General features: G+C 37.5%; 3 protein-coding genes across 3 annotated transcripts in view; 2 read left to right on the top strand and 1 right to left on the bottom strand.

The window, feature by feature from the left end:
* Window positions 1-11,219, top strand: part of LOC140925910 (Golgi apparatus protein 1-like) — a 53,753-nt gene extending 42,534 nt beyond the window's left edge. Inside the window, exons 6-12 of the mRNA XM_073375744.1 lie at window positions 4,308-4,351; window positions 5,164-5,279; window positions 5,781-5,882; window positions 8,732-8,852; window positions 9,844-9,950; window positions 10,761-10,806; window positions 11,121-11,219. Coding sequence (XP_073231845.1) covers window positions 4,308-4,351; window positions 5,164-5,279; window positions 5,781-5,882; window positions 8,732-8,852; window positions 9,844-9,950; window positions 10,761-10,806; window positions 11,121-11,155 — 571 coding nt within the window. The 3' untranslated portion in view covers window positions 11,156-11,219. The remainder of the gene's footprint in view (window positions 1-4,307; window positions 4,352-5,163; window positions 5,280-5,780; window positions 5,883-8,731; window positions 8,853-9,843; window positions 9,951-10,760; window positions 10,807-11,120) is intronic.
* Window positions 159-3,037, bottom strand: LOC140928127 (ATP-dependent DNA helicase RecQ-like). Its single transcript, XM_073377840.1, has 3 exons — window positions 2,449-3,037; window positions 2,193-2,281; window positions 159-1,739 (listed from the first exon to the last, which is right to left on the bottom strand). Exons 1-3 carry the CDS (start codon window positions 2,943-2,945, stop codon window positions 1,375-1,377), a joined length of 951 nt encoding a protein of 316 aa, XP_073233941.1. The 5' UTR covers window positions 2,946-3,037; the 3' UTR covers window positions 159-1,374.
* A 1,634-nt stretch (window positions 11,220-12,853) lies between the features above and the next one.
* LOC140925909 (uncharacterized) lies at window positions 12,854-18,633 on the top strand. The gene is made up of 5 exons (XM_073375743.1): window positions 12,854-13,035; window positions 13,256-15,006; window positions 16,915-17,312; window positions 18,163-18,202; window positions 18,473-18,633. Exons 1-5 carry the CDS (start codon window positions 12,854-12,856, stop codon window positions 18,631-18,633), a joined length of 2,532 nt encoding a protein of 843 aa, XP_073231844.1.
* Window positions 18,634-23,054: the final 4,421 nt, after the last annotated feature.

Raw genomic sequence — 23,054 nt, 5'->3', positions numbered from 1 at the left:
TTTTTCTCACTTGAGTACATAAATATGACGGCTAAGCCTGCATACCAGGGCTCCAGAGGGAAGGGAAAGGCAGAATTCAAACATGCTAGACTTTGTGTCCCTTGCATTCTTGCAGGCTCGAGTTCCCCCTGCCCCTTTGAACAGCACTTATCTTTGTTTAACTCTCTCTTTTCAGACACGAAAGACAGGTTCACCCAGACTTTGTTGCCCCAGAGCAGCCTAACCAGCCAGATGGTGACGCTAAAGAGGATATTTTATTCAACTACCACCAGTGTGAGTTGGCTTTTGGATTGATTCTAAAGGGATTTGAGGATGCTGTGAAGGAAAGGGATGGTCAGCGCCTGTTTGAGACATAAAAATTACTTTTTCTTGTCTATAAAGCTAACAAGCATCCGAAATATGCCCATGTCACCTTGCACTATCTGGCAGAAATATGTGCCATCTTAGCCGAGTTCGAAGCTGAGAGGCTAAAGTGGAACAGGTTCATTAATTTGTACGGTGGAAAGGCCTGCAACATACCCTTTGATTTAAGGAAAGAACACCAGAACAATCTGCTCAAGATCATGTGGAAAGAAGTGGGTCCCAATTTGAATGAAAAGAGTGCTGCGAGAATTGCTGGCACTCTGGATGCAGTGGAGTTAATCTTGCACAATGTTGATATTGATTGCACAATGTCACGTAGAACCTCATACCGTTCTGTGGCAAAGAAGGAGGAAGCAGTTTATCAAATGATCAATGACCTCCTATCCATACAAGCATTTAAAGTTGTAAGTGGGCGAGATGGACATCCCTCTTTTCCTGATTTTAAAGCCAACTTGCTGCACGGTCTTGACTACAGGCAACTTCATACTTGGATCAAGGACACACTACACACATGGGGTTCCATTTATGAAAATATAATAAGTCTACTTTGTCTTCATTCCAAACAGGTCTTGTAAGAAGTAATTCTCTGGTAGCCCCTTGTTCCCCTTGAATTGTCTGTTCAAACAAAGGACAGGTTGCTTCACACTGGTTACAATCACAAGAAGATGCACAGAAACTACATGAGTGTGCAGGTTTTTGTGGCTGGATACTTGCATCAAGTGGCTTGTACGCAGCAACACGCAGGCAATCTTTAGTTTTGACAAATTCTTTTATTTCCATTTCACAATGGCTAAGCTGCTGGCCATGGTAGATAATAAGCACATGACTGGGTTTACCATCTCTTCCAGCTCGTCCGGCTTCTTGATGCTGGTCCAGAAGGCTTCTAGCAGGGCCCCAGTTCACAACATAACGAATGTCTGGGACGTTTACTCCCATACTCAGGGCAGTGGAAGCCACCACCACTCGTACTTTCCCATCTCCCTTAAAACACCGCACAACCCTTTCCTTGCTTTAGGGCCAACAGCTTGAGTGGAAAATCCCAAGAAGACAATCTGGCTGTCTCCGTGACTCTTTGGGTGAATAAGCATCTTTGCCAAGTTTCATCATTAAACAGTTAACCACACTTGCAATGTCATTCATGGTATTACAAAATATGACTGTTTTGTCAGCTCTCTCTCCTTTTTCCCTGATGTGATAAACCAACCAGTCGAGTTTTGAAAATATGACATCCTTTTTCTCATTGATAACTGCAAAACGTAAATTTTCGCTGTTTGGACTGACCTGAATTGTAAGAGGCTTCTTTAAAGAAAGCTTGGAAACAATGACAGAACATGTCGCTACATCAGCGGTACCAGTCAATGCGGCAAAAGGGGTACCTGTCAGGAAACCAAGGAAACAAATCACATTTAACCAACTGGTTTTAAAGATACATTACATAATTAATTCTGATAATTTAGACTCAAACTTTGAGACTTGGGATTTGCTTGAAAGTGCATGAATGCACTGCCATTCTAAAGAAAGGTCTCCTACTTTGCATTTCTCGTTATCTTCGCATATAATGCACTTTTATCTTTGCTGAGAATTTAATAAATTTCTAATTGCCCATAGCACAATCTCACTTTGAAAAATTTGAATGGCAAACAGTGTATTATGGGCAATTCTAAAATACTGAATTACAAACAAAGTATGGTACTGATATAACTGGTACAAGTTGATACTAAAAATGACAACTAGAACATTTTTCCTTTTTTTAATCTGTCAGTTCTGGAGTTATAGTTTAATTTTAAAGGATATGAATAATGTGAAGATTGCCTTTTGTTTAAATGTACCTTTGTGAAAGAATGACCGAAGGAGAGCGAGTTCCCCATAGGCACCTCGAACTACAACAGAATTTTGCGAGTTCTTTCCCTTGGTTTTCCTGTGATGAAACAAAAAACAACGCAAGAATGAGTACCATCAAAAGACGATGGATTAAATGGAAAACTTACACGAACCTACCAATTTCAGACGCATTATTACCTTCTTTGCATGCACCTTTGGTAAGAAGGAAACAGTCACAAAAAGTAAAAGTCCCAAAATACATACCTTAAACCTGTCCAGGTTTCTATTGTGTGCGATTCATCGATTACACACGCTGCTATAAACCTTGAAAATGGAGAATCTTTCTTGAGCGATTCAAGAAATCTCTTGTCGATCGCAATCTCTGCAGAAGAATAAACAATGGCGAACTTCCCTTGTTCAATGTCCGTCAAATCACTTTGTTTCTCACTTAAGATACAGGCACATAAGCCCATAGCTTCAACTTCCTGAATTTGATCACTGATTATGCTGGTACGTGGGCATATAACCAGCACACAAGCAGCCTGATTTTTTGCTCTTCGGGCCAGTAACACAAGCAACTGGAAGATGAGGAGTTTACCAAAACCAGTCGGTAAAACCGCCACTACGTCTCTTTCTTCAAAAAGCTGTTTCACAGCTGTCTTCTGCTCCTCTTTCAAGCTAACGTTGAGGCCTTTCTTTTCTAATTCACACAACAATTCTCGCAAAACAAACTCAAAGTCTCTCCCCGCTTCTATCGCCATATTCGAGAATGTGTGGGCGAAACTTGCGAGGAGGTCGATCAAGTTACTCAAATTGCGTGATATTTATTTCAACCAATCGGAACAAGGCATTAAGTCGAAGATTGACATTTCATTAATTCTGACCAATCAATATTTTTACGCTCAAAATCTGAGCGTAAAAAACGGACAAAACAATAGCGTCCTTGCAGGCGTTCCTCTCCTTTCCCCCTCGCGCGTGCCCAAATTCCCCCTTCCCCTTCCCCTTTCAACGCCGGCCACGCAGGCTACTTCAAACTTGATTTCGCTTATCCCATCTCGTTTACTTCGTCAAATGTTGGCAAATGTGTTTGGAGTTGAATGCTAAAGGACTGCATCAAAGTTCGGAAAAAGAAAAACAAAGTTGTTGTCTTGTGTTCGCGTCCTCTATAAAAGGTGAAATTAGGAAGTTTCACGTGGTAGTCGTGCAATGACTCTTGCAAAGTTGTTGTTTTGCCATTCTAAAGGAGATGTTACACGGGACGATTCGCAACGACGATTTTTAGTGCAACAGTGTTGCAATGCTGGAACAATGATGTAACCATTCGAAACAATGTCGCAACAATGTTGCAACGCTGTGTTGCGCTAAACATCGTCGTTGCGAATAATCTCGTGTAACATCACCTTAAGGGTCTCTTCATATGACCCGGGTTTCCGTGATCTCGCCTTGCTTGCCTCTAAATTCTCTGTAAAATTTTCCATGTGTTGATACGAGAGGGTGGGCTGGCTCGGTTCCCGAGGCCCCCTGTTTTTCCAACCGCGATCTCGGTAAGTGGGCTGAAACGTTTGTTCTATGAGCACTTCAGCCCGGTTACCGGGATGAAAGCGGGACAAAGTGTGGCGTCCAGATGGCATTGTTTTGCAATTTATGCCCGCTGTATTTCTCACATCACAAGCATCCCATGTAACTGCAGTGATACAACTTTGAGAGTTACCAAAGCTATGATAGACGCAAAAGTTTTTGTCTTTTGCAAATAATTTTTGTTTTTCGCCATGTTTGCTTTATTTTTCAAATTTCGCTCCAGAACTCATCCACAGGATTATCAGCCTTCGGAATCCGGGCTGAAAATTCCCATATGAACCTAAGGCGAAATTGTTCCCGCAAACCAGGTCAGCCCAGTCAATCAGGCTCATGTGAAGAGGTCCTAAACCAATTGCTTTTATTACCGTTCTCGTTGCCGTCGCCGTCGCCGTCGCCGTCGTCGTTGCTCAAGCTCCCTGTTGAGCTGTGGTCGGAAGCAGCGGATAAGTTTTCATGTGTTCGCAAATATCATTAGACTCGTGTAGTTCAGGATAGCGCCTGTATCCACTTCATGTACTGAAATAGTTTCTTGTTTCGTTTTTAAGCTGCAGTGATATGATAACTAAAAGACAAATTAGGCAATCCCAAGGTACGTTTACTTCAATATGTTGCAACACCCCCCCCCCCCCCCTCCCCACTGCGCATTTTCTCTTCCACACATTTATTTAGTAGAAGTATGAGGAATTTAAAATAGACTTAGAAGAGTTACACTGCGTCGTCAGCGTTTTGACGTAGTTTCTGCAGATTTTCTAATACTTTGTTGGGTTTGATGTTACGCAGGAGCAGTCAATGTTGTTTTGAGATAGAAGGGCAAGGAGAAGCAAAAGTGAAACCGTTCAAATACAGGACTATTTGTTCAAACCATCATGAATTTCGATTGCTTCTACGTTATTTGAAAGTGATTGCCTTCTTTTGAAGGAAAAAATATATAAAATGTATAAGAAACTGAGGCCTGAATTTCGGTAGGCTGTTCGCAGTCATTTTTTCTGTAAAATCGTCAAGATGTAGCGCTTACAGTTAAGATTGGCCATATAGGCTTTAAATGTACCGAGAGGGCGGACACCAGGGTGCATAGCGGTGGGGGAGGGAGGCGCCTCCTTCGAAACCATCCCCACCCCTCAGTAGATTTGATACTCCTCCCCACGCTAGACTTGGTACATGTGAAACCAAGATGGCCGCCTGTTAGGGAAGGCGCTTGATCTCGACGATCTTACGGGAGGGTCCGGATGGGGTTAACTGACAACTGACAACTAACAAGTTTAACTCACAACTGACATTTGTACCCCACTCCCATCCAGACCCGCTTACGGGAAAATAGAGGACTGAAAAACAGTCTATAATCTCGTTGACAAGGTTGCTTTTCCACACGCACGTATTGTAGTACACTCTGTTATATTACAGACGTCAGACTTAATCCGCAGTTGATGAAGTTTTGCAAGTTAGACATTCCTAAATTTTGCAAGGATATTCCTAAAGGAGAGGGAAAAGCCATTGAATGTCTCAAGAAAAACTACCAGGTAAGGCTCCTTTGCCTGGTGATCCATGATAAAAAAATGTAATTTTGTTGCTAGAACTTGCACTTACATTTCAATAGCCGACATTCTTTTTTAATATATTTTTTTATTTAAACGGTTGAGTGCCCATTATGCTGGCCTTTCAATGTGTGCGATGCTGGAGATGAAATTGTTATTGTATTGTTATTGTGTTATTTCATGCTAAGGAGCCTTGTGTAGGACGCGTCTTATTTTTGGTTGTATTATTGGCCCTAAGGTCTTTTCATTGTATGCTTACTGGGGCGAGATGCGGGAAATAAATCGATACTATGTTAGTTTATGGCTGTGCAACACTAAAATCAATCATAAATGATCAAAGAAACCGCGTGGGTTATGGGCAAAGTGCTATCCCAGCATTCCAAGTGTGTTTGATGAGCCGGTAACTTCAGAAAAAAATAATTTGTCTGTGTATTGGCTGGTATAAGAAATATTCGATGAAGATAGTTACTGTTTGATTCATTATAGTGCCTGTCTGAAGATTGTCAAGAATACACTAAACAACTAATTCGTCAGGCTGCAAAAGACTTCAGACTGGATACCAGACTTGTAGAGGAGTGCAAAGCAGAGGTGTGTAACTAGCCTGTAACAAATGGTAAACGGCTTGGTGTGTACTGTTATGTCATAGATAGTGATTAGCTACCTGATGTTGCGAACAATGGCAACTTCTTCAAGAAATCGTTGTGGTGATCATAAGTTAATGGAGGGGGGGGGGGGTATATGTCATGGTTTAATTTCATCTTTGGTGTAAATTTTAATTTTCTTTGTGTCTGGGTCTGGAAATATATGATAATGAGTTCAAAGGAAAATACAGTATTTTCACTAAAGGGAACATTTGATGAGCCTGATTGACACTGATTTTACTGTGAAAATATTGTGATAGAGGGAGATCACACCTATTCAATTCTGTGAAGGCAGGTGTGATAATACACCACAAGACTTGAGTGGTGGGTACTGTCTGTGTACGATAATTCTCACCACCCCATCAGAAACCAACTGTCTTGACGGCATCAAACTATTTTCAGTTACAATTTGCGGTCAATGCGATAAGTGTATCGCCGCGTTCCAGCTCTCACATAAGTGGGCTTGCGCTAGAGGGCGGCAGAACGTTTGTATGTGTCAGTCGGGGCAGGGCGATTACTTGGGTGTTTTGTTGTGATCTTCCCTTAACATTACTGTGTTCTGTCTTCAGTACAAAAAGATCTGTGTTTAAAGGAAGCTAAAGTGTAACGGAAAATCTTTTTAAACGTAATTATTGTCAGGCTTGTCACGCAAGGTTTGCCGTCTTCTCTGTTCAGCCATCTTATTGCGCAAGTGTACTTTAAACGGATAACATGGCTTCACCTATGCAGGCACTTAGCCTGTCTCTGATGCATCACGTGTTACATTACAGTAAATTTTTCCCCGGCCAGATCAAAGAGGTTTGTGCTGGTTTGCCACCGTCTACAGTAGGAGAATGTCTGAAATCGCATTTAGGATCAGTAACAACGAAGAATTGTCGAGTGGTAAGTCTCCCTTTAGAACGTAGCCAGTATAAGATCAATCAATCTATTTGTATCGATCGCACTAAGTCTTAAGTTCTTAAAAAAGTCTTGAAATTTGTAAACCAGTTTTCCAGACTTGGTCTAAGTCTAGAAAATAAGGATTGCCAAGTCAGGAAAAATGGAAATTTGTAAACAAGCTTCAAGGCCGAGATCTGAAATTTCCCTGTAATGACCAAACGGACGAGGTTAATAAGTTATTTACAGTCGAACCTCTCTAATACTGACAATGAAGTGTCCGTATTAGAGAGGTCATAATGATGACGTCATTTTTAAAGCCCCATTGATGGTCAATGATGCTATTCATTAAGTGGACAATAGGACAGTCTGAATTACGCCTTTCGTTTGTAATTATCAATTGTTACAGTTGTAAAGAACAGCATTGCATACAGAGAACGTATTGAATTGGCTATTGCCGTAGTTTTTTCGATTACTGCATTTGCAATTATAAATGTTTATAGTTTTGACATGTTCTGGTATTGGTGTCGCTGACTGATTAAAGTGTCAATGTTTCTGTAACCGCCGACAGGAAATGGTACATACCGCAAATTAACGACACCTGGTCCCCGGAGTAATAATAAAGAGGTTACGTTTGTATGAATTTGTTCCCAAGGGCCGAGATTTGGTGTCCGTTGTCCGTATTATAGAGGTTATTTTTAGAGGAAATGTATGAGAATGTTGTCGGTACAGCGGAAACTGTCCGCATTGGAGAGGTGTCCGTATTAGAGAGGTGTCTGTATTGGAGAGGTGTCCTTATCGAGAGGTTCGAGTGTCTTATGTGGCCTTTTTATTATGGACCTGAGCCTGCGATCAATTAAAACCAACAATTGGCCAGAGGATAACTTAAAAAAAAAACACGTCATCTCAATAAGTTGTACACAGGAGCCCGCGATACAGTCATTTGACACTAGTCAGCGGATGCCCTTAATGGATGTCCACTATCAAGTTAAACACAGATTGTGTAAGGTGTGGACACCTAGGTAGTGATGCCCAGTCACTACAGAACATAATGCCCGGTCATTACAAGAAGGCAGCCAATCAGAGCGGGTGTGATATTGTAGCCATATAATAAACTGTGGTTACTGTACGTTTGCAGTGCATCATTAGAAAAGTCTGGTTCCTGTGTGTGCTAAGGTTTCTCTCAGTCGCTTATTTGATGACACCAAATCACATGATAAAAATATTGAATACCCAAACCTCAACACAATTTCTAACCTGTAAGAGTTTTTGCAACGCCAAAACATACGTAATGATAATTTCGGGTTTTAGTTCCCGAACCCCGGCATGAAACTCGCAAAGCACAATTTAAAGTTTTTTTTGGTAGATTTTGAGTGAAGGGTGCATCAATCATGATCTTCAGCGCCTAGTTTCGAGTAGAAGGTGGATAATGCTCTTTTACCCGCTGCATACCTGTATGGAGCAGTCTCCCATCTGACGCTGTTAATGCTCAATGATCACTGTCTATGCAGTCAAACCACGTTAATACGGACACTGAGGGACCATAGAAAGTGTCCGTAATAACGGAGTGTCCGTATAAGCGGGTTGAATTTAGGAAGAATGTAAGGGATTTCTTTCCCCCAAAGAACAAAGAAAACTGTCCGAAATAACGATGTGTCCGTAAAGCGGGGTTTGACTGTAATCCAGAAAGTAGGCTGGCAATGTGTAACCTACGTGGCTTTTGCTTCCTCCCCTACCCCCACCCCCACCCACAGCGTTTGTCTCTTTTGACGTCTGCCACCCAAATTAGTAACGTGTTTCTTTCGAAAATTTTGGACTAACATCGTAGGAGCGTAACTCCTGTTTACCTCTAAAGAGGATTATCGTCGCCTGTTAGGCCTTAAAATCTGGAGCCAAATTTTTGTTCTGATTATTTTGTAGGAAATAGTTCGTCAAATGAGAGAGGGTCGTATAGACATCCAAGCGGACCCTATGTTATATAAGGCATGTGCTAATGATGTCAAACGGCACTGTTCAGATATCCCTTTTGGAAAAGGCAAAGGTAAAAATAAAGAGGATTGCAAACAGATTTAGGGCCTGTTTACATGGAGGTTGGGGACCCCACCTATCATGTAAACGTGATCAAATTAAAATGAAAGATTATATGGACAGGCGGGTTACCCACCTACCTGGGGCCCCCCAGCTCCATGTAAACAGGGCCTCAAAGGGCTTTACCACGCTCTTTGCTATCTTTTTCAAAATATCAAACGTATCTTCGCATCAATTGAATTCCGAAACTTATGGTCCAGTTTTGCCATTGAAAACGATGTAATAGGCATTAGACCTTTTTCCTGTCGTTTTTCGCTAAGAATGGCAAGGATGGAAACGGATTGAAACTTGACATGTTGGGCCAACCTTTCTCAAGTTTTTATGCTATGCTTGCAAAATACACCAAAAAATTATTACGGTTAGTTTTCTCTGATGAAATGTGGTTGACATCTTCTTTATAAAGGTGGTGTTACACGGGACGATTCGCAACAACGATTTTTAACGCAACACATCGTTGCAATGTTGTAACAGCATTTTCCGTATAGTCATAGACACTAAGTAATGACTTCAACACAGCATTGACCTAAAACATTGTCATAGTTCCCTAACTCTGAAATGTAGGGCAAATCAAAGTGCCATAGAATCCCCTGAAACTCTAGCTCAGTGATAAGTTGTCCCCATCTATGAGAAAAAAGCCTTCGAAAGAGATGGAAATCGCACTCCCCTTCTCTGAATTATACACGTTGACACTACCGTGAAACGCGCAAGGCAAGACGGCCGGATTCAAAGTTCATTTTCTTTGTGTGAAAAGCTTAAAACTGTAGAAACCCTACGAAAGCACTACCGCCATGATTTCGTTGAGGGTGCCAGGATGCTACCATTTGAGTGCCCGGTTTATGTCATTTAGTTTAGTTTTGCACATTGTAATTTACTTTGCCGCTTGACGACTGTAGGAGACCATTTTCACTGCTCATGTTTTTCTACTTTTCTTTTTGTTTATGCAGTAATGAGGTGTCTTCTAGTAGCTCATGACTCGAACCCAGCTCGCTTTGATAGAGAATGTCCGATTCATTTGTCATCTCGGTTGAGAATGTGGCAATTGGCTGCAGAGGTAGGAATAAGTTTATTTACCATGTGCAGTTTTAACCCTTTTTGAAGAAAGTTTAATGGTAAAAACGAGTTTCACTATGCTTGAGGAGGCGAAGCGGAGATAATGCGAACGAAACTGAACAATCGTCGCGTTCGCACTTCAACCAGACCCCCCCCCCCCCTCCCCCGCCCTTGTCCAATATTTCCGCTTCTTATTGCTTTGTACAGAAGACGCGGTACTTCGTTTGGTTGGATCATTCGTTGTTCCTTAGTGTCTCAAGGGTCTGTTCTCACGCTTTTAAATTTTCCAAATTATCTGTGATTGCGTGTATCAATTTCGTTTCTCATTTTCTGGTAACTTTAAAGGAGGAAATCTCTCTACCCCTTCATTGTCTTTACACCCGTTTTCCTCTTTCATGGACACTTGTTTTTTTTTTCCTCTTACTGTGATAGCACAGCGGTAAACGTCTCTTAAATCTTTGAAACCATCTGTGATTGCGTCTTTCCCTCACTTCTGAGGGCCTAAAAGGGGCCAAGTTACTTGAAAATACTGGCGCTTATATCTGTCAAAGTTTAGCGTATCAGAGCGCTTCGTGACTCGTTTACTGGCTTTTCCTAACCGTTTCTTCTGTTCTTCTTCTCTTTCTCTTTTTTTCTTTTGGTGGATCGTTACCTCGTTTTCAGGGAGTTATTAAAAGAACACGCATAGGGTGTTGGTAGCAAATCATTATTATTTCAAAACTTGAAAAAGCTCCGCCGCCGTCCAGAATGGCTTAAATGACTTCCTGAGCTGTCACGAAACTAATGATAAATTTGCTTTCTTGTTTCATAGGTTCTACCTCCAGAAACTATTGGCGATATCAACAAGACGCGTAAAGGTGATTTTTTTCCTTTTTCCCCCACCGCAGAGCCTGGTCCAAGGCTAGCTGTACACAGACATAAAGTACTAACCAGAGTATAAAAGAATTATGGAAATTACCAGTTCACCACTTTTATATTGCCCGTAATGTACCTCGTTCAACCTTTCCCCCCAAACACACACACAAATTAAATTTTGCATAAGAATTGTTTACAGTTTGTCTTGGAGGGGATATTACTGTCATCGGGTAGAAGGCGAAAACAATGTTTATCCAAAATGTTTTGGGGTAAACAAGGTGTATAGTAATATAGCTGGAATTTTTTTTCCCAACAGCGCGCGTTATCATTGATTACTTCGAGGTCACATGACATCGAACAAAGAACTGTTTCCCGCCAAAATATGTGAGCGGGCAACATTACAGCGAGGATTAATGAATTTCCAGCTTCAAAATCTCCAGCCTCCAACCAAACTTAACTGCTTCCCTCGGGACCAGTCATGGAGTTTTTATTATGGGTAATATGACAATGGCGAATATGCATTTATTATATACATACTGAGAAATACTCGGGCGTCGATAAAACCCGGAACATGGAACATCCCGGAACATTCCGGAACATCCCGGAACGTGAAAAAATTAAAATATTTTTTTTAGAAAAAATAATTAATTAATTAAATAATAATAATAATAAATAATAATAATAATAATAAAGAACAATAGATAGAAAACAATTTTTGCAAAAATTTATAATAACAAAATAAATAACATAACATGACATAAAAACGAAAAATAACGAAACATACAAAGAAAGAAAGAAAAAGAAACTGGTATCATCTCCGAGTATGAAAAAACAATATTTTGTAGCAATGAATTTTTTGGGCGAGAGAAGGTCCATTCAAATGACAGTAATGAGTGAAGGCTTCCTTCTAAATTCAAAATATATTAAAATGGGTAGCGAGGAGGGGGTTTTCAAGCTTTCCTCACACAGCCACCTCTTGTAAATGTTTGCCATGCGGTTTAACGGTTATCTGTTTACGGCTTTGCGACCGTAAGAAGAGCTTAGGGGCTCGTCGCTTTGGACTTGGATAATTAAATTAAAGATTCACGTTGCAGTGGCAGTTGTAGCGCAGCGATAGTTTCTAACTGTTATCAGTTAGCCTGAATTTTAGCCGTCTCCCGCAAACTCCTCTTGCGACTCGAGGAGACGTCGGAAATATCATGCTGACTGTAAACAGTATAGAAACTACTACGAATGTGAGTATTGTCCACTAAAATCCAAAGACAGGAGCCCCTATACTCTTCTTAAGTTCACAGAGTAGCCTAGTCCGTAAGTAATTCATGTCAACCTCAAGTGAAGCAAAGCACCCCAAGTAAGCAAATGTCGGTTAATAGCGGAGCTCCACGCGCGCGCTTCGCGCGCGCGTGGGCGGAGCCCCATTGCTAAGTAAATCTACCCATCCCAGAAAATTTGGTAATCACGTGACCGTACAGCGACCGCCCGCCGTCCGTCCGCACCACAGGAAAACCAATGTTTACTCTCACACTTTTAGCTAGTTTGGGAGCCCAAGAGAAAACTAATTGCACAGGCTGCACATCAATGTTGTGATCAATTGACAGCTATCAAAACAGGGCATCCGCTGACCAGTATCACCTGACCGTACCGCGGGCTCAAGTGTCAACCCATCGAGGTCGACTATTTTTTTAAAGTTATCCGCTGACAAATTACCAGTTTCAAATGATCGCAGGCTCAAGTTTATTTTTTCCAAGGATTCATATCAAATATGTTGTGTTTATGTCACTATGGCCCCGCACTATTAGGATTTTGATTTCAAACTGACCTCGGAAGCGAAAATTCATCAAGTTTTTTTAAAAGTACAGGCGGGGAAGACCTTATCTTACCATGGTCACGCGTTGGTCACGCTCTACGTCCAATTTTTATACTCTGATTGGTCAAAATTTGACAGGTGAGTTTATGCGGAAAAATACACCCTATGCAGAACGAAAAGAGACTGGGAGCGATCAACTTGAAAACGAGGCTAGTTGGGCCTCGTTTACTCGTGTTAGAAATATGGCCGCTCATGGCTCTGTAAGTAGCCGTCTTTCTCAGAGTCTTACGGAGGAAGATATCCCCGGAGCATCGCTTCAGGGAAGAAATCCGACTGCTCTTAAAACAGATGAACTTCACTTTTGGTTAAAATGTCGTGGCGATCCAGCAAAGGGGTTAAAAACAAAGGCACAATTGGCGAAAAGGTTAGCCTGTGTACAGCCGCCCCTTACCTAAGGTAAGGGGCGGCTGTACACAGGCTACGAAAAGGTAAGTACAGTATTTGTCAGTCGTTCGTTATACTTTTTAGAATTAAAAGAGACTTTGATATTGTAAATGGAGATCAAAAGATTTAGGAGTTATTTTTCTCGATGAAATGTTTCAAAAATGTAATGATTAATAGTTTTTCTACTTTTCATTTTGAAGAGTTCTTGAATATGTTGCGCGTGGTCGTGATAAAGAAATTGCGGATCCCGATAAAAATCTGATATACACGCGTCGAAAGGCGAGACAAGAACAACTCGCTCAAAGTGATGCGATGCCTGAGGAAAGTACTGTTAAATTTCTATCAGCCGGATGGCCTACAAGTTTGCAACGAATGCCATTATTCACAAGGGCAGAGATGGATTTACATATTTCTAAATCTGGAAAAAACTTTGACAGAAATAAACAGAACCATGCTGTTCCAACAAGCATGAAAAAGGCAAAAACATTTCTTGATGATGAATACCTGAAAGACTTAACTTGCGCAAGTGATGACCAATATTTCTATTTCAAATGCTTGTGTTACCATAGCTTTAAAAAAAATGAGCCACCCCACAAATTACAAGTTGCACTTTGTTTAGTGAGTGGAGTTGTTAAATATGCTTCGTGTACATGTGTAGCAGGATCTGTTGGTTTTTGCAATCATGTGCTTGCTGTTATGATGAAACTCTGTAAGTTCAGCTTGTATTGTTGTCAAGATATTAAGGACTTGGAAAATGAATCTGATATGACACAAGCTAAGGCATGCACTTCAAGTTTACAACTATGGCACAGGCCTGTAAGAGGAGATAAAATCAAGCCCCAACCTGTCATGGAACTTGAGGTAAAAAAGTCGAATATAGACACAGAGTATAACCCTGATAGTGGAGTAAGGTGCTTGTTGTATGAAGCTAGGAAAAATTTGGGTACACAAGCATCTGATGAAGCTTTGTTAAAAAACAAGCTTCAAGAGATCAACCCTAAGTTTGCCTTGTCTCAAATTATGTCTACTGGTGGTACCAACTTACAGGAAACAAAATTTGGAAAATGTCCAAGTGGCTCATATGCAAGTTACCAGTTACAGTTCACAGAGTCTAATTTTCAAGTTTTCTGTAATATTGACTCAGTGCCTAGAGTGGACTGTAATGATGAACAAAATGCTATTTCTGTATATCCTCCATTCCCTTTGCAACAATCTGAGCAGTATGAAAAGCCAGATGATTTAAGCAGCAACCAGGAAGCACTCCTGGATCATTTGATTGTTGATGTGGCAAAGCTTAATACCATAGAGAAGAAAACAAGTGAACAAGCAGCCTCACAGGAATGGCAGGCTGAAAGGAAATTTCGGTATACAGCATCTAATTTCCACACAATTGTAAAAAGGCAAAGGAATCATAACACTCTAGTAAATAATCTGCTTCATCCCAAACCATTCACTGCCAAACAAACTGCACATGGGAAAACCTATGAGCCTGTAGCCTTAAAAGAATATGAAAAATATATGTTTTCAACAAGGAACCCAGTTTCAGTGTTCAAAAGTGGCCTTGTTGTCAGTATGGCCTCTCCCTTTTTAGCAGCATCACCAGATGGCAAGGTCATTGACCGAGGCTGTAGCAAGCCTTTTGGGCTGGTAGAGGTTAAATGTCCCTACTCTAAATTTCGTGTGAGTCCTTTAGAAGCATGTGCCGATGAACCTTTTTATGCAGAAAATGTAAATGGAAAGCCGAGGCTAAAAAGGGGGTACCAGTACTACTTTCAGATACAGGGTCAACTAGGTATTACAGTAGCAAGTTGGTGTGACTTTGTTATCTATACTAACAAAGGCATGAGTATAGAGAGGATCACATCTGATCCTCAATTCTGGGACGTATTGAATGAAGGCCTAAAGAAGAGCTATTTTGAACATTTCATAGCACCAGCTTCTGTGGAGTTCAGTAACCATTAGAAGGGTTAACTACCCTAATCTAATCTTGGCACGAGTAAAGAGAAATTTTGTGTCTCACACCTAACTTGATATGTTTAAAACAGAGTATCAACCAACATGGTCTGTATAATAAGATAGCTTTCTTTATTCTTTGATTTTAAGATCTTTAGAACTATATGTAAAAGCTGACATCTTGGGACTGAAAGCAAGCGAATCACATTCTTAGTTTTAGTTGGTTTAGAGAATATTTGACCTGAGGTGGATAAGCAGGTTTACATTTATTAAATTGACTGAAATTCTGTGTGCCTCAGAGCTCTGCCTAACTCAGTGTTAAGTGGAAATAAGAGGGTCCTGAATGTTACATAAAAAGGCACAGACACTCCACATTTGGCTTACTACCCCAAACAAACTGAGGGGTACAACACTATCCCATAAGTGAAAATTCTTGATTTTATTGATGGCCCGTTCAACGGGTATTCTAACAGAAGCAATTTCTTGAGTCTTGATAACATCTTCTGCTGTCATTTGGCTATTAGACCCTAAAAAGGGGGGAATGTTTAGGGTTACACCCAGTGGGAGTAGGTCTTCAATTGTAGTAGTTAGGAAAAGGTGATTTCCAACGAATATACTATCTCTTCTCGTTTCACTCATTTCCAGCGAAAATTTCGTCTCACCTCCATTTCCTTCGGAAATTTCGTCTCGCCTCAAATTTCTTGCTGGAAATTCGCTTCATTCAAAGAGATAGTATATTCGTTGGAGAATCACCTTTTCCTAACTACTCTAATATAATTTCTTAGTCCTATAATTTTTATGTAATTATAAGACTATCATGTCTTACCAAAAAGTTGGTGTTTCTGGTTTAACCAGTAAAAATATAATTCCAGAATATGCAAGGGAGTACAAAAGAGAATATCAATTTATAAGATTAATAAATAAGGAAATTAAGTATTTTCTTGATAACCATGATAATATGAATAATGGATTATTTACAACTCATAAAGTTGATAGAATTAAATATTTTATAAAAAGATTTTTGAGAGGACAAGAAAAGGGTAAACTTAAGGATATTAGTAATTTTGATTTAGATGAGGAAGAATTTGATAACTTGATTGAGGTTAATAATAATTTTAGAATGTTTTATTATCGTCATGAAGTTGTACCTTATCCTGGTTTTGATAATATTTATTATGATTTTGTATCATTTTTTAATAAGCTTAAAATTAATAATAAATATGATAACTTTAGAGATTATGATAGTGAAAGTGATAGAGAATGTTTAGGTTATGAAGGACAAAGTGAAAGTGATAGAGAATATGAATTTATTGATAGTGATAGTAATAGTGATAGTGATAGTGACTATGTTTATATCTAAACTTATAACATTTTATGTTACAAGTTTTAAATGATTTAAAGATATTAATATATTTAAAATAATAAAATGGTTGATTATCCACAAAAAATATTTACAATTCATTTTCCTGATAAAAAAGTTTATGTAGAAAATACTTGTAAATCTTTTCATGAAAAAATGGAAGAAATAAAAGATAACAAAGATCATTTATTATACGAACTACTTAAAAAATATCCAAATCCAGAATTTAGATTTGGGGTGTTTACAAATATGGAAAATTGTTTTAAAGATAAACAAGAAGTAGCTAAGGAATATAGTAAAGATAATTATGAAATATTAAATTTTAATCTTTTACCTCCACCCAGTTTTAATTTATTCCAATCTTTATATAAATGGATGAAATATTAAAAGAATTTGAAGATATGGGGATTAAAGTAGAGGTTGGTTGGAAAGAGAAAGCAAGAAAGAAAACAATACTTGATTCTTTAAGAAAATTAAAAGAAGATGAAGTTAAATATAATTATGTAAAAAAGTTGTATAGATATTATTGTACAATTAATAATTTAGGTCACATTTTACACCCAAAAGATATTCCTGTTGAAGATGATAAATATGCAATTCATTATCTTTGTAGCTATTTAGATGGCATTGTTAATACTGCAAAGATGAGTATTGTTGAAGTTATTAGTGCTCTTGGAAATGATAAACCACTTAATCCTTTTTGTAAATATCTTATGTTTACTCACATGTACACACCAGAAGAAGTAAAAGAAATTGGTCATGAAGAAATATATAGAAGGGAACAAAAGTTTAAAGAAGATGAATTACCTGATGATAGTTATCATGAAGATGATGGTACTAATGGAAAAGATTACGAAATTTCTGGTTTTGGATGGGAGAGAAATGGAAGTGGCTATATTACTGTTTCTGAAAAAGAGGGAAACGAGAATGATATTTTTGAAGAGGTAGATATTCCTGTTCCTTTAATTTTAAATGAGGATTGGATAAGAAAATTTAGGAATTATAATAATCTAAACAACTAATAAAAAATGGGATCAAGATCAAGAGAAACTACTCCTACAAAAGAGGATTTGGATTTTATAGTTGATGATGGTTATAGACATGATGAGGATCCAGATTATGTTCCAAACGAAAAATATCTTGTTACAGGATCAGAGTTTAAAAAACTAACCAGAAATGCTAAAAAGCTTGGTGCTGAATCGCTTGATTATTCATCTCGCAAAAATAGTAAATATATGGCCACACTTCAAAGTGGAAAGAAAGTTCATTTTGGATCGCCAAAATATCCAGACTATCTTATTCATCAGGATAAAGAGAGAAGAGATAAATATCGGGCTCGAGCTACAAAGATAAAAAATAAACAGGGAGAGTTAACTCATACTAATCCAGAATCAGCAAACTTTTGGTCAATTAATTTACTTTGGCCTAAAAAATAAAATTGAATTGTAGTTTAAAGATTAACTAAATATTAATAAAATGCAGTTGTCAAGTTACGAAAATATTACCAAAGACAATATTATCTTTAATGAAGCCAAAGAGTACAAAGTCAAAGATAGCAAGATTAAATACAAACGTATCCCAATTGAAATTAAATATACAAATGGAAAGAAAGGAGCTTTAGTAATAGAATCACCAGTTCTTTTCAGTTTTGGTGTTAGTGAAAAGAAAAATCAAGAAACAAACAAGTTAGTTGGTTATAGTATTCCAGTATGTCTTTGGGCTCGCGATAGTGAACCTAACAGTAAAGAAAAAGCATTTTTTGATGTTATTAATAATGTAATAACTTTATCTCAGCAACATTTAGAGAATGAATATGGACCAGATCTAGCATCAAGTTTGTCTTCACCATTTCACTACAAACAAATAGAATACACAGACAAAAAAGGAAAAAAGAGAACAAAAGTTGATGAATCATCAGCACCAGTTTTATACGCAAAACTTATTTACTCAGAAAAAACAAAGAAGATATTATCTTTGTTTAAGGGAAAGGGAGGTCGCGATTTAAATCCTTTTAAATATAATAATCAATACTGTAATGTTAAATTAGCATTGATAATTGAAGGAATTTTTATAAGTAAAACTGTTACATCTTTACAAATAAAAGTACACGAGTGCTATGCCAAACCATTAAAACCAAGAGAGGCTTTACTGACAATTGAAGAGGAAGATAGTGATAGAGATAGTGACAGTGATAGTGATAGTGAAGAGATAACTGATCAAGTAGTTGAAGACTTACTTTTATCTGATGAAGAAGAAAATAAGTAAATAACTATTTTTAATACAAAATTTGTATTAAAAATCAACCAAGTCCTTAGAACTTACCCATGAGTTAAATTTATCAGGATAACCACTCCATTTTACTAATGCCATTTTTTTCTTATTATCTCGTCTGATAATCTTTTCTATTCTAAATGTTTGTTGTTTTGATTTCTGTAATTCTTGTTCGTAAAAAGAACCCTTAATCTCTTCTCCCATTAAATCAGTAATAGAATATGTAATAGGTTTTGTTGGTAAAACTTTATTAATCACAAATATTTCCTCTGTCCAGTTTGGTGTGTAACCTTTATCAAATACCTTCCTCTTATACTTAGAAATTCTAACACGATCACCAACCTCAAACTTTGATTTACCAGGTTTCAAGTAAATAGAATCACCATACAAATTAGACCAAACTTTACTTTTATTTTTCTTTTTACTTGCTTCAACAGGAGTCATTTTTATACTAGAATGTCTCGTATTATTGTAATCATTAACTAGTTTATCTAACTTATCCCAGTAAACAGTGTTGTTATTCACAGTAAACATTTTCCACATTCTGTTTTTCATTGTTTTATTCCATCTCTCAACAACACTAGATTTTTCTTCGTTTTCAGTGTGATACAACTCGATACCATTTCTTTTCAGAAAATCTTTAAAATGTTTGCTTGTAAATTCGGAACCTTTATCAGTCCATAACATTTGAGGTTTACGTTTACTTTTGAATATGTCGTCGAATGCTTTACTTACAGTTTCAGTTTTTTTATCTTTCAAACCTCTAATCCATCCATACTTGCTAAACACATCAATAACCATCAGCAGATACCTCACCCCTTTGTTCCACTTACTAAACTTTTGCATTTCAACTAAATCAGCAGCCCAGATCTCATCAATTCCATTTGAGATAACTAATCTTTTTTGAAAGTTTCTTGTGATTGGTTTGTGAAGTTCGTCGGCTAATTGTTGAGACCAATCACTACTCAACGCCGATTCGCGTTTAAACCAAACCCAAGTTTTTGTTTTGTATTTACCATAGTTCTAGCCAACCAATGCCCCCATTGTCTATCTTTCCAAGGAATTGCATCCAATGATTTTACCATTTTTTTATCTGCAGTATGTTTGCATTTTAATTGTTCACTTTTAGGTTTATTTCCACAAACTGTGTAATCAACATCATGTTGCATACTAACTGCATCAGTTGGTCCTGTAGGTTGTTGATATATTTCTAGTATATTTCCATCATTATCATGTCTAAGTTGGTCCTCAAGAGGATTTCCAGGTCCAGTATAATTATGACCTGGTAAAGTTAATCCTTTATAAGGAGCAACTTTTAGTATTTGTTTGTGAATGTCAACTCCTCGTCCTGATCGGCCGTCTAAATCCTTTCTATCAGTTTTATATTTATTTTTTGGTCTAACTTTGGTTGACAGCTGGTCCATAGCTGATCCAACAGAATCTTGAATAAATGGAGTGAGTTTATTAATCCCATAATTTACTGCTTTTTTCTGAAGATTTTTATTTCTCATTAACTCACTTGCTCCATATCGTCCCATTTCAACTGCTTTTTTACCCATCCAAGGTAAACCGTAATGAACAAATCCATCAACTGCTGTACCAACAACAGTATCAAAGACGCCCGCCCCTTTAGACGGGCTTATTAGTTTTTTGACTTCTTTTTTGTTTTTCTTTTTCCACTTCCAGTTTGAGAAGCTGTTCCAGTTTTCACGTATCTAACTTTTTTATTTCCACAAACTGCGCATCTACAAAAGAATTGAGTTCTACCTCTTTTATCAGTTTGGTAACCACCTGGCTCTGTACAAGGAGTTACTCTTTTATCTACGATACAATAAGTTTCGTTCATTTAATATAATGTTTAGATAAAAAATATGTCTACCAGATCTAATTTTGTTAAAAGTGAACTTCAAAAGATATACAACAACCTAAACATGAGTTATGAATACGTTGATTTTTCTAGATTGGAAAACGATGCTAATTTTATAAAAGTATTTGAGTTGCTTATGGAAATAAGAGAGAAATCAATTACGCTTAAAAAAGTTGTAAAAGGAAACTATCTAATCTTATAATAAATGGAAGCCAAATTCTTTTCTGAGATAGAGAAAAAGATGGATGTTAAAACAATAAAAGATTTTGAAAAGGAAGTAAGGAAAAAAATATATAATGAGTTGGAGACACTTAGAAAGGAAAATGATGATCTTTCTAGAATACTAATTGCAGCTGAAAGTGATATGTGGAAAAGAATAAGAAATGAAGAGTATTCTTGGTTGCAGTTAAATAGTGATAAAAAGAAGAAACTTTATCGACTTATTGATATTTACTCAAATTTTGTTGACATAGTTGATAGTGTTAAAGATTTAAATATAAAAGTTGAAAAGGTTAAAAAGCTTAAGGAAACACCAGTTGAAGAAGATTTAAAAAATAATATTTATTAAATATTATTTTTATCCTCCAAAGTATGCTTTTATAAAATCACTGTTGTCATCATCAAAATGTTGGTTATGTATTACATCTAGAATACTAGTACCACGTTGTCGCTCGAACAAATAGTATAAACACCAATATCCACATAGAACAGTATTACGATTTTGTATTTCATCCATTGAGTAAACTATACGTTTTCCAGAAGTATGAAAATACACCAATGCTTCATTTGGCATTATCAATCCAAATGGATCAAAGTACTCAACTACATTGTCTATATTTCTATAACAAACCCAGTGTGTTCCAGGGCCAGTCATGTCATCTAGATTAATTATTCCACATTCTTTTCTAATCTTTTTTGGTAGTCTATCCCTACTGTATATTCCTCTAAAATGTTTAATACCAAGTCTTTTTATCCAATCCATAAGGTCAAAGTTGGATAGAGGTTTAATTACAAAATGGTTCCTAGAATGGGGATTGAGTTGAATGGGCTGTTTTTTCCTAGAAGAAGACCCTTGCCTTTGGACTTGGACTTTTTTTTTTTTAACTCCCATTCCTATTGGGTTTTCCCATGTACCAATAAAGGGTGGTGAGCGATAAGGATAACCCTCACCATGTGTGGATGGAGGAGGAGGATGTGGAACGTAAACATTTGCTGTATTAGATGATCCACGTCTATCAACCTGAAGTCCAGAACCAAACATCTTCGATACCAGACTAATTGCCATTGGAATTCCAATAGATGCAAGAGTACCTAAAAATCCTCCTTCTATCTGTTTACGAGTTGGTTTGATAACCAATCGTCCACCTGATTGATAAATTTTGTTTATTAGATCTATTTGTGATTTTGTCAATTCTCCTCTAATAGCTGGTAGCATTGGGAAAAACTTTTTTGGAATTGTAATTCCTTTTCCAAATATTTTATTTATTCCAAGTTCTCCAAGTGCAGTAGCAGCACCAGTTGCTAATGCTGGAACAGCTTTTGAAATTCCTTTTATTGCTTAAGGTAGTACTTTTGCTCCAAGAGAAGCAAGTGATGAAAATAGGTTTCCACCGTATTTTACAGATTTTCTAATCTGAGTTTTACTTATCTTTATATCTGATCCTGTGCCATTTGCAATAGATTTTTCTATTTTAGCAATTTGTCTTTGGGTTAGCATTAACTCATCAGAACCTCGAAGATGTGAATGTTTTAACCGAAGAGTTAGTGGTGATTTATTTAATATTGCAGAAGCCAATTTTGACTTTTGTCCATCTGTAAGTTTTACTCCGTATTCAATATAAGTTGACATTTTATTTTATTTATAGTATTATATTAAATCTAAGCTCTAAGCAATAGTTCTCCTCCTTGTTGTTCTATTTCTGCCACTCGCTCGTGAAGTACAATAGCGTAAATATTATAATCAGCGTTTGGATTAGCGGATAGTTCGTAATGAAAAGCTAGTTTCGTAACTCCATCTTTTATATCCATTTTTTGTTTTGTAAGATCAAAATAAACAAAAGGAAACAGAGATTCAAAATTTGTTCTATTGAGAAGTGTTCCACCTTGAAAGTCGTTGTTTGCGTAAACATAACCCATAACTTCTCTAAACACTCTTGCCGGATCTGTAGATGGTTTAAAGTGAATATCAGGGTACTCATTTCCATTTCCAACCTCGAGATAACAGCGAGATATATGAGCGGGTGCATTAGCGTTAGCAGTTGTTAAAGCAAAAGTGTTGTAAAGGAATGGATTTGCTGTTTGAGTATCAATATTGGCTGTGTTAATCGCAAAAACAAAGAAGTGGCGAGGTTTTGAGATAGCATTTGTAATTCTAAAATGACCTGTTTGTTGTTGAGAGTTATTTGATCGCTCTACTACTTCGTTAAGATACATCCATTTGTAAGGTTTGAGATAATTTTTCAGGTATAATTCTTGTCCTTTCTTGTTAAATGTTATTCTTGGAACAAATAGTTGAAATCTTGTTAGTACAACTCTACAATCATTTCCA

The sequence above is a fragment of the Porites lutea genome, chromosome 2, assembly GCF_958299795.1.
Source record: "Porites lutea chromosome 2, jaPorLute2.1, whole genome shotgun sequence".
NCBI lineage: Eukaryota > Metazoa > Cnidaria > Anthozoa > Scleractinia > Poritidae > Porites > Porites lutea.
Note: the sequence above shows the minus strand (reverse complement) of the source record. Positions and strands in the feature narration are given on the sequence as shown.